We start from the raw sequence: 11,551 nt of genomic DNA, 5'->3' as shown, positions 1-11,551 counted from the left end.
AAAAAAAAAAAAAAAAAAAAATAGAAGAATCGTACCCTTGACAAAGGTGATATTGAGTTCACAAAGAGGAGTGATGACAACAGTGCGAGAGAGATCAGCACCAGAGGGAAAATGAAGAGAGCCAGCATGGTGATTAAGTGTGGCGGCGCGAGATCCAAATGGAACACCAGAGATATCGTACTGAATAAGACGGTAGACATCCACAACAGTGGCGGCGTCACAGAACTCGACACAGGCGACTAGAATGAAGACGAGAGCGAGGACAGGGTAGAAGGATTCGAGCACCTGTCGCTCGCGTGCTTTAGGAGGAGCCATGGATACAAGATCTGGAGGTCAGTTGGAGATTTGTGAAGTAGAGCGATGAGATTTGAGGGAATTTGAATACAATAAAATTGGTCAGACTACTGTGGGTGTGAGCACATGGAGATTGAATCACCTCGCGCCTCTTGCTGCTGTTCTTGCCGGATGCCGACCGGATGCTTACACCACCTGACCTTCACCCCAACGCCCGCACCTCTCAGCTTCTTAAATAAAATAAATGCTTTCTTAATAATTAAATTATAATTTAGCCCTTTAATTTAAAAATAAAAAAAAATTAATTTTGAATTTAATAAATCTTTTGACTTATTTTTTAATTCGTTCCATTCGCATGATCGAGAGCATAGCACAATTCTTCTTGGAGGAGGGTTGGTTTGTCCCGGGGATCGATCCTGCCCAGACCATAACAGCTTTAAAGACTTCTCTTTAACAGTGACAAACTTTTGTTCGGTCCGATCTTGGCTTGCTTCATTGCAGTCATTCATTCTTTGTTTGATTCTTCGGCCTTCTTTCGATCTGCTTAACATAATTTCCCTCTACTTAAAGTATTTCGCACTATGTTCCTCCTTTCATGGTTCTTTAAGTGCAGCATTCATTATTAACCGAGCTCGAGGGCAATGCGTCTTTCCCATTGATCACCATGACTTGTCCTATCGCTTCCGAGATTTTGATGGATTTTTTCTAACAAAAATGGTAATAAAAATATGATGGATTTTTTATTTTTTCTAGTACATCCTAAGGTTAAACCGTTATTCATGCTCTCCACATTTACATCCTTGAACATGTCACATGTTGTCGAGGGATCTACCTTATAAACTTAATGTAATGGTGGTCCTAGTGTGTGAAGATGCGAAGATGAAAAGTTATCGTGAATAAGAAATTAGAATCATGACCATTTAGGTCAAAGGATCGACATCAAACCATGTCCATGTAATAGGAATTGTGTTTTGGATGTCGTGATTGACCTCATCAAGCATAGGAGTACATGTATTTAGGAGTTCAATAACGTGTAATAAAACGTCAAACGTGTGTCTTTATCCTTTTTTGTCCACTATGCGCCTGACTTATTTCGTGTGTAAAGATGAAGGTTGTGCATGAAAGCCTTGTATGCTTCGCCGCGAGGCCACCGAGCCTAGAGAGCCTATAGATTAGACGATAAGATAAGGAGTTGTGCTTGAAGATAATTTACATTTATTAACTATAAGTCGTTGCAATTTTATGCCATATATGATAAAGTTGTCTATTGATACAATCATTACAAGCAAGTCAATTTTCTTCCAGTTTCATAATTAAAAAATTTATTTATTTTTATTCCTGTAATTACCTTTCATCTTCTTTCATCTTAAGTACCACTAATTCTCTGACAAACAAATTCATTATAGACCTTGCACTTTTATGTAATTTCAAGTACCACTAATTCACTAATTCTCTTATTACAGTTAGGTCAAAAGTCTATTTTATCCCTAAGGTTTCATAAGTGCCACTAATTCTCTAATTAACAGTATTTTGCAATACAAAGCGATCCTTAGAATTTCTCTCGGTTATGCATTTCTAAGATGTAACATATGTACTATGTAGGGCGATAGAATTTTCCGTCCAACCTTATAAAAACGAGGTATTATAAGAAATGTAAATGATTGACACTTCTTGGAACTCTTATCTCATCATCGAAGAGATGTCTTAACTATTAAGTTAAGAATATATATTTTGAGCAGATGTTCTGACCCAACGTAAAATAATTACCTTTTTTAAAAGCAAATAACTGGTTTAAAGATAACGGTAACTCTTTAACATATAAGTCGAGAAAACATTTACGGTAACTTTCATATAATTGACGTGTTAAATGAATTTCATGAATCAAAATTTGCACCAAATATGCATTAGAATGGGAAGATGGTAGTGGAAACAATAGAGAAGTAACTTGTAATGGAGATTAAAAGGTAAGGTTTGCTTTATTACATTTTCAAAACACTCCATTTATTTTCAAACACATAGTTATGCATTATTACACTATACACTATACGTATTGAGGTGAACTACGACCAAAAAAATTTCATACCTCAAGGTCTAATTACTAGGACGAGAGCTAAAAAACTACAACAAATCTTGTACATTTATATTCAAGCTACGGTGAGCTCATCAAAGAAAATTTTAGAAGATTTTAGAGACCTTCTTTATATGTTGTGCAAAGTTGAGCTTCAAAAAAAAAAAATGCATCGCTAAATTTATGGAACTAGTCAAAGGACGACTAATAACCACATTTCATTCCTTGCACTATTTAATTATAATTTAAATATTTATTTGTCATATTCAAGCTAGTTTTTAATATAAGAGTTAAGTTTATATGGTAACCCACGTAGTTTATCATATTCCACCATCAACTTGGAGATTATGGGTATTTCTGATTTAGTAGCCAATTTAATTTGGGAGTAAGGTGTACGTCTATAAAGCCTTATTTTCTTCTTTTCTCCTTTTTTTTTTTTTTTTTTTTTTTTTTTTTTTTTTTTTTTTTTTTTTTTTTANAAGTGGTATTGATCAAACCTCTTGTGGAGTGATTCGAATCACGAGTTTTCTTTACTCTTCATCTTGACCATCAAGGTAATTCATTCCATACTTTTCCTTCCGTTGATTCCATATCACGTACTCACGCCTGAAGACAATGCTTTGGTCCCCGATGTCGAGTTGTCTCTTCGGTCCAATTGCTGCTTCAATGAGTATCTAGCGAGATATTCAGCTCTCGAAGCTTCCATCACCATCTGCTCGATCTCCTTTTCGGTATCGTCAAGATATGAGAAATACTGCCCTTGAGCAAGAAGAGCCTGTCAATGGAGAAAAGATGAACAAAATGAATATTACTTACTCTCAATTAAACAAAAGAACAAAATCATGTTATCTAAAATTTAAGAGTACAGGGTACTTGCCCTATCAATCTGTTGATCTTGCTGCACTCTTCACTTTATCCTTGTCGTTATCGACCCTTGTAGACGCCGTAGAAAATGCAGGAGAATGAGTTCTTGATTATTAATAGAATAGGAGTAAGTAGCTCGACCGATAGGTGAATGAGCGAAGGAAGCGACCATCCTTTCGTCAACATTGAAGCAACGATTCCACATAAAGCAAAAGAAGATCCATGATAGAGTCTCTTTGGCAAAGATGAGGGAAAAGCTCCACTCGCTTGTGGACCACTCATGCTGTCATAGTCGCTTACTCACCAGGTTGGTAATGAAAGACTTAAGTTGTTAGGAACGCACAACAACGCACACACTCGATCTAGATGAACACAAAGAACAAGAGAGAGAAAATGCAAGGAGAATATTGACTAAATAATTTGTATGGATGACTCCAAGTATGTACAATAAAAGAGAATATACAGAATATAGTAAGTATAAATCCTTAGGCCAATATTCTCCTTGCATTTTCTCTCTCCTGTTCTTTGTGTTCATCTAGATCGACTGTGTTCGTTGTTGTGCGATCTTAACAAATGGTATCAGAGAAAGACCAAATTCATCACGATCTGTGAAGATGAAAATTTCAAACATTGGAATTGAAAAGTTTGATGGATCCGATTTTAGTTTCTAGAAAATGCAGATTGAAGATTATCTGTATCAGAAAGATCTTCACGAACCCCTAATGGGGGTGATATCGGATACCATGACCACGGAGCAGTGAAAGCTCAAGGATCAACAAACCTTAGGGTTGATCCGATTAACGCTATCTAGAAACGTGACGTTCAACATCATCAAGGAGAAGACAACGTCATATATGTTGAAGGTGCTGTCGAATATATATGAAAAACCGTCGGTTCTGATACCAGGTGTTAGGATTGCACAGCAACGCATACACTCGATCTAGATGAACACAAAGAACAGGATAGAGAAAATGCAAGGAGAATATTGGCTAAATGATTTGTATTGATGACTTCACGTATGTACAGTAAGAAAATACAGAGAATATAGAAAGTACATTTTCAAAGCTCTGTTAGAATTGGTCAATCCATTAGAATAGCTTGAAGTTAGTCATGCCATAAGAATAGGCTTACTTCGTTAGTTTCCTATGAAATCGGATCTATTAGTTAATCTTTTGCCAATATAAATAGAATATGTCCTCAATAGTGTGAGGCACAGTTTTGCATAAACTTGATATGGTATCAGAGCCGAAATAAGATCCACGAGATCCATAGCCTCTGCTGTTAGACATGTCAATCCCAAACAACACAATGTCTTCTCCGTCGATCAGTCAGGTGATTAGTGTTAAGCTTACACAAGAAAATTATCTACTGTGGTCTACCCAAATCCTTCCCTACTTGCGTAGCCAAAACCTTGTTGGTTTTGTGGATGGATCCATGCCTGCACCAAGCCAGACGATCGCCGTTGAACCAAGTGAAGAAACAGGGAATCGCAAAATTATCATCAACCCTGAGTTCACAGTCTGGTACCCCCAGGACCAGCTGGTACTCAGCCTCATCAACTCATCAGTCACTGAGGAGGTTCTCAGCACGATGGTTGGAATCACCACTGCACGAGAAGCCTGGATTACGCTGGAGCGACAATTTGCTTCCACATCTCGAGCAAGAGCAATGCAGATCCGTATGGAACTCTCTACTATCCAGAAAAAGGACATGACAATTGCTGACTACTTTCGTAAAGTAAAACATCTTGGTGATACACTTGCTGCCATTGGCAAGCGAATAGAGGATGAAGAACTCATCGCCTACATGCTGCAAGGACTTGGTCCAGATTATGATCCTCTAGTCACAAGCATTACAACCAGAACAGATGTATACACTGTCAGCGACGTGTATGCTCACATGCTGAGCTATGAGATGCGGCACTTGCGTAAGGGTACATTTGAGCAACTTTCATCTGCTAACAATGTCAATAGGATATCCATTCGTGGAGGTGCCAATGGAGGTCGAGGTAGTCGCGGTCGTAGTCGTCAGTTAAATAGTGGTCATGGACAATCAAGGCGTACTGTGAACAATCCTGGACGTCAACCATCAAAGACACAAAGCAGCTCAGGCATTGTCTGTCAGATTTGTGGTAAGCCCAATCACGATGCTTTGCAATGCTGGCACAGATTTGATCAGGCATATCAAGCCGAAAATAATCTCAAACAAGCAGCTTTGGCAACAAGTGGATACACTAGTGACACAAACTGGTATGTTGACACTGGAGCCACAGATCATATCACCAATGACCTAGAGAGGCTTACCACCAGAGAACGCTACACTGGCACCGACCAAATTCAGGTTGCAAATGGCGCAGGTTTGTCTATCTCTCATATTGGGAATTCATTAATTTCTGGTTCATCTCTTGTTCTGAAACATATCCTATATGTTCCTAAAATCAATAAGCACCTAATTTCAGTACAAAGACTAGCATCTGATAATAATGCTGTTGTAGAATTTCACCCAAACTATTTTTTGGTTAAGGACCGAGTCACGAAGAAACTCCTGCTCCACGGTAGATGTAAGAATGGCCTATACGTTCTACCGCATAATTTCAGTCAAGCCTTGCTGACAGCCAAACTTTCGAAAGAACAATGGCACAGAAGGCTAGGGCACCCTGCATCTCCAATTACCATTAGAATTCTACAAGATAATAATTTAGCTATAGATACTAATATTCCCTCTTCCTCAATTTGTAATGCTTGTCAATTAGGGAAAGCACATCAATTGCCATTTGGTTCTTCTCAGCATGTATCTACAGCACCCCTTCAATTAATTCACACTGATGTATGGGGTCCATCCATTGCGTCAGTAAATAATTCCAAATATTATGTTTCCTTTGTTGATGATTTTAGTCGTTATGTTTGGATTTACTTTCTGAGATGCAAATCTGATGTTGAGTCTGTGTTCCTTCAATTTCAAAAACATGTTGAAACTATGCTAAATACCAAAATTCGCTCCGTCCAATCAGATTGGGGGGGTGAATACCATCGGTTACACAATTATTTCAAATCCACAGGCATTGAACATCATATCTCCTGTCCTCACACACACCAGCAGAATGGGTTAGTCGAAAGAAAACACAGACACATTGTAGAAACTGGCCTTGCTTTACTCGCTCAAGCCAACATGCCTCTATCCTACTGGGATGAAGCTTTCAACACAGCTTGCTTTCTTATAAATAGAATGCCCAGCCGAACCATACAACAAGACACACCACTTCATAAATTGTTTGGTAAAAGTCCAGACTACTCCATGCTTAGGGTGTTTGGCTGTGCTTGCTGGCCTAATTTAAGGCCTTACAACAACAAGAAACTGAGTTTCAGAACTACTAGATGTATATTCTTGGGTTATAGTTCTTCTCATAAGGGATATAAATGCTTAAATAGAAGTACAGGACGTATTTACATCTCTAGAGACGTGGTTTTCGATGAAAATATTTTTCCTTTTGAAGAATCTAAGCCACCAAACAAAACCACAAATCCACATCATCCTGTTCTACTTCCAGCCTTAGCCAAACTTGCTAGTTTTTACACTGAAAATGCTCTTACAGATATTGAACCAGTTGTTAGTAATTCCCATATGAATGATGGTCAAACTGATAATATTGCTAGTGACAACTTGTCTGGTGTCAGCTTATCTTCTGCAGATAATACAAGAAGTTCAGAGGAAATTGCAGAATATGAAGCTGAGAGCAGTTCGATCAATGCTCAAAACCAAACTCATGAACATGTGTCTGATCAACCAACTGAAGCAGCTAGTCAACATCCAATGCGAACAAGGTTGAGAAATAACATTGTACAAGCTAAACAATTCACTGATGGAACTATCAGATATTCAGAAACCTCAAGAAAATTCGCAAGCGCTGTAACTATCACAACTCCGATCATAGAGACTGCTACTGAACCTCGAAACCTGCAGGAAGCCATGCAACATCCAAGATGGAGAGGAGCAATGAATGATGAGCTCTCAGCGCTAAAACGAAATGCCACTTGGGATCTAGTTCCACCCAAACCTGGAATAAATCTCATTGATAGTAAATGGGTGTATAAAGTGAAAAGAAAAGCAGATGGGTCAGTTGAAAGATTAAAAGCAAGATTAGTTGCCAAAGGATTCAAGCAAAGATTTGGTGTTGATTACACTGATACTTTTAGCCCTGTGATCAAACCGTCAACAATCAGGGTCATTCTTTCGCTAGCAGTAACCAAGGGCTGGAATATGAGACAAGTTGATATCCAAAATGCATTTTTGCATGGAATTCTGAAAGAGGAAGTGTACATGCGACAACCACCAGGATTTCAAGACTCAGCCAAACCAAAGAATTACATATGCAAGCTCAAGAAAGCCCTTTATGGCCTGAAACAAGCCCCAAAAGCTTGGCATTCAAGGTTGACTGGAAAACTTATTGAGTTAGGCTTCAAGGCTTCAGTAGCTGATTCATCTCTTTTTATTCTCAAAAACAGAGAGATAACTATCTATATGCTCATCTATGTTGATGATATAATTATTGTGAGCTCCTCTGATCAAGCAACCGAAAGGTTGATTCAGAAATTGAAAATAGATTTTGCAGTAAAAGATTTGGGTGGTCTTGAGTATTTTCTGGGTATTGAAGTCAAGAAAACACGAGATGGTATCATACTGTCACAGAGACGATATGCCTTAGATTTGTTGAAAAGAGTAAACATGGAAAAATGCAAACCTATGTCTACACCAATGGGTTCTGCTGAAAAATTATTCAGAGAACAAGGAATACCCTTATCAGCTGAAGAACAATTCAAATACAGAAGTACAGTGGGAGCACTACAATATTTGACAATGACTAGGCCTGATTTGGCATTTGCTGTCAATAAAGTGTGTCAATATCTTCATACACCTACTGATGCTCATTGGGGTGCTGTGAAGAGAATTCTTCGTTATGTTAAAGGCACACTAGCATTAGGAGTGAAAATTCAGAAATCAACCATGATGTTGTCGGGGTTTTCTGATGCTGATTGGGCTGGTTGTCCCGATGATCGACGTTCAACTAGCGGCTTTGCTGTATTTCTTGGAGCAAATCTAATCTCATGGAGTTCCAGAAAACAGGCTACAGTGTCAAGATCAAGCACCGAAGCAGAATACAAGGCCATTGCGAATCTTACTGCAGAAATGATTTGGATCAAGTCATTACTGAAGGAACTGGGCGTGTATCAATCAAAGGCTCCTCGCCTCTGGTGTGACAACCTCGGAGCTACATATTTAACTTCAAATCCAGTATTTCATGCTAGAACGAAACATATTGAAGTTGATTTTCATTTTGTTCGAGAACAAGTAGCACGTAAAGCAATGGAAGTTCGGTTCATTTCATCAAGTGATCAAGTAGCTGATATCCTGACAAAACCACTGTCTAAAACTCCTTTTACTACACATTGTAACAATCTCAACATGTACAAGACTTGTTGGGATTGAAGGGGACTGTTAGAATTGGTCAATCCATTAGAATAGCTTGAAGTTAGTCATGCCATAAGAATAGGCTTACTTCGTTAGTTTCCTATGAAATCGGATCTATTAGTTAATCTTTTGCCAATATAAATAGAATATGTCCTCAATAGTGTGAGGCACAGTTTTGCATAAACTTGATAAGCTCTACCTGATAGGATACATATATGGTTTAGCTTAACAGATATAATCATCTTAAGGACCCAATTCTACCGGCATTCGAACTTGCAATAACATGTCTTCTTGTGTTTGATGAGCTCGTTGAAGAAGGCTTAGAACAGTCATTTTGAATGCCATTCCTCTCCCAAGTTTGCAAGTGATGATCCAATCCTATTCTATGTTCCCCTTGGTCCACAACATCATCTTTAACTGCTTTCTCATTATCTCCACAAAGTTCATCTCTCAAAATCTTCGTCTGATTATCATTGTTGGATGATAAAAGTCCTACATCGGCTAATTTAGGAAATGATCATGGGTTTATAAACAAAAAATACTCTCTCCATTAGTGTGAAGCCTTCTGTGGAAGTCTAAAGCAAAGTCAAGAGAACTTATGCTCAAAGTGGACAATATCATACCATTGTGGAGAGTCGTGTTCATCTAACATGATATCAAAGTCATGCCATAAACTTAGTCGTGTCAATAGATTGGTAAATCCTTAAATGTCGAACAAAGGACTCCAAAAGAAAAAGGAGTCAAGCCTACTCGAAGGCAGTAAAAAATGACTAAGACTCCAAAGGAGTCGAGCCTCGATTAAGGGGAGGCGTACTTTTCCGAGGGGAGGTGTTGGGTNTGAGTTTATAAACAAAGCTAAGAGAACTTATGCTTAAAGTGGACAATATCGTACCATTGTGAAGAGCCGTGTTAGATTAAAGTGGACAATATCATAGCATTGTGGAGAGTCGTGTTCATCTAACAATGAGATTCAGTAAAGACATCTTCGGGTTTCACAGACTTACTCTAAGTCTGGCTATTTGCAGCGTCGTCCAAAAGCCCCTCAACAGTAGACTGTTGCTGAACTATCCCTCGAACCTCCTGGTCTTTAAAAGCTTGTTGTTGTTGCTGCTGAAGTTGTTCAGGGCGAGAGGATGAAGAAGCAGGGGCAGAAGAAGAAGAACCGGCACAGAGGAAGGCCGCGGTACAACAAGCCCTAGTCATGGGAGTGGTTGATCATCCAAATGGTTCTTGCCCTGGGAGCAGAGACGCCCAAGCCACGGCGGAGAATACGGTTCCAGTTCCCGTTGCACAGGGCAAAAACGAATTCTGCATCCCCCGAGTAGTCCAATTCAGCCGGAAAATATGAGAAAAAACGGTGGGAACAGAGCCGGAGCTGCTGCAATGAACAAGAAAAGAGAAAGAATCAGGCGATGAAGAACATACAGCGGAAAGGTGAGTGATGGAGAGTAAGATGGTGGCGCTCACATGGAGGACGACGAAACAGGGGAAGCAATCCCGGAATGTTGGATCTGTGAAGAACGAATGAAAAGGGAAAATTTGTTATAGTTTAGGGTTTTACTTTTTGTTTATTATTATTTGTACTTTTGTTTCGTCTTCAATTTTGTATTTTAGTAATTTATTTATGATTTTTTTTTTTTTTTTTTTTAAGGACAACAAATTATTGTTATTTGTAATTGTTGTAGGAGCCGAGGGTGACGGGATCGTGCTCATAGCTATCGAGAAACTGATCGAAGAAAGAAATTAGGGCTGTTGCGATTCGGGTATTTGTCAGGTGAAGAAGACGAAGCAATGGGTCAGACTTCCATTCGGTGTGTAGGGATGTATCACACATCCAACTCTAGGCGAAACTGGAAAGAATCTAAGGTTATGTTAGGATTTTAAAGAATAGGTCTCATCATTATATGTGTGCAATTGCATTACTAACCCCAACAGTGGGGTAACTTACTGAGTACTTCTTAAAATACTCAAGTTACGTGCTAGTCTTATTTTTGAGGTAAAAGTAAAGTGTCTTGCACGAATGACAATGAATGTTGAAATGGCCATGAATTTAAGATAGGGTAGTAGCCCTAACGATATGTAATCACTCCCAACGAGAAAATAAGAACAATCATAGCCCTACAATAGTCGAGCCCAACCCGCACAACAAACAGCTACTACTAGCTTCATTATTCTTTTGTCCAAGAATTGGATCTTTTGTTCCTATGCGCACCATTGTACAAAACTAATGCTCAAATGGTGAAGGGGCCCGTTTTTTTTCTATAGTCATTAAGAGTGAATTACGATTATCGACAGACTTCCTACGACCGTATTCTCCAGCCACGCTTAGCTAGTTTGTCATGCACTCGAGCAACTAGTTTGGTCGTGTCATTCAGCGGAGGATAACTCCAGCTCTCTGATGTCTAAAATGTTAAATAGACTATATGATATTAAAGGCATTGAGGATGGAGGGCTACATGAGATCTTTTGGGGAAACCAAAAGCAAAGTCTTTAGAGCTATTGCTCAAAGTGGACAATATCATATCATTGTGGAGGTCCGTGATTCCTAACATGGTATAAGAGTCATGCCCTTAACTTAGTCATGTCAATAGAATCTTCAAATGTCGAATAAAGAAGTTGGGACCTTTGAAAGTGTAGTCAAAAGTGACTCAAATGTCGAATAAAGGGTATCAGAGTCATGCCCTTAATTTAGCCATGTCAACACAATCGCACTTTTCTTGACAGCGGACTTTGCGCTTGTGTGGCACTCACTTCTTAGCAGTAAGTGAGTTAAGCCAATTTGTATTCCCGTCACCTACAGCCAAGCAAGATAAGATTTGAGAAAAAGGTTTTAGAATACGGGGACAGAGAGTTTTGAAA

The 11,551-nt window shown here is 38.9% G+C and overlaps 1 protein-coding gene and 1 non-coding gene across 2 annotated transcripts in view; one reads left to right on the top strand and one right to left on the bottom strand.

The window, feature by feature from the left end:
• LOC111802119 (nicalin-1-like) overlaps positions 1-506 on the bottom strand; it is a 9,477-nt gene extending 8,971 nt beyond the window's left edge. Inside the window, exons 1-2 of the mRNA XM_023686378.1 lie at positions 437-506; positions 36-326 (exon numbers count right to left, since the gene is read on the bottom strand). Coding sequence (XP_023542146.1) covers positions 36-315 — 280 coding nt within the window. The 5' untranslated portion in view covers positions 316-326; positions 437-506. The remainder of the gene's footprint in view (positions 1-35; positions 327-436) is intronic.
• A 4,496-nt stretch (positions 507-5,002) lies between these two features.
• Positions 5,003-5,138, top strand: LOC111802785. The gene has a single exon (XR_002816319.1). It is a non-coding gene; the product is annotated as a small nucleolar RNA Z247 (small nucleolar RNA).
• The last annotated feature ends 6,413 nt before the right edge of the window (positions 5,139-11,551 follow it).

The sequence above is a fragment of the Cucurbita pepo genome, chromosome LG09, assembly GCF_002806865.2.
Source record: "Cucurbita pepo subsp. pepo cultivar mu-cu-16 chromosome LG09, ASM280686v2, whole genome shotgun sequence".
Taxonomy (NCBI): domain Eukaryota; kingdom Viridiplantae; phylum Streptophyta; class Magnoliopsida; order Cucurbitales; family Cucurbitaceae; genus Cucurbita; species Cucurbita pepo.
The sequence above is the reverse complement of the archived record's forward strand: the minus strand, read 5'-3'. Positions and strand labels throughout refer to the sequence as shown.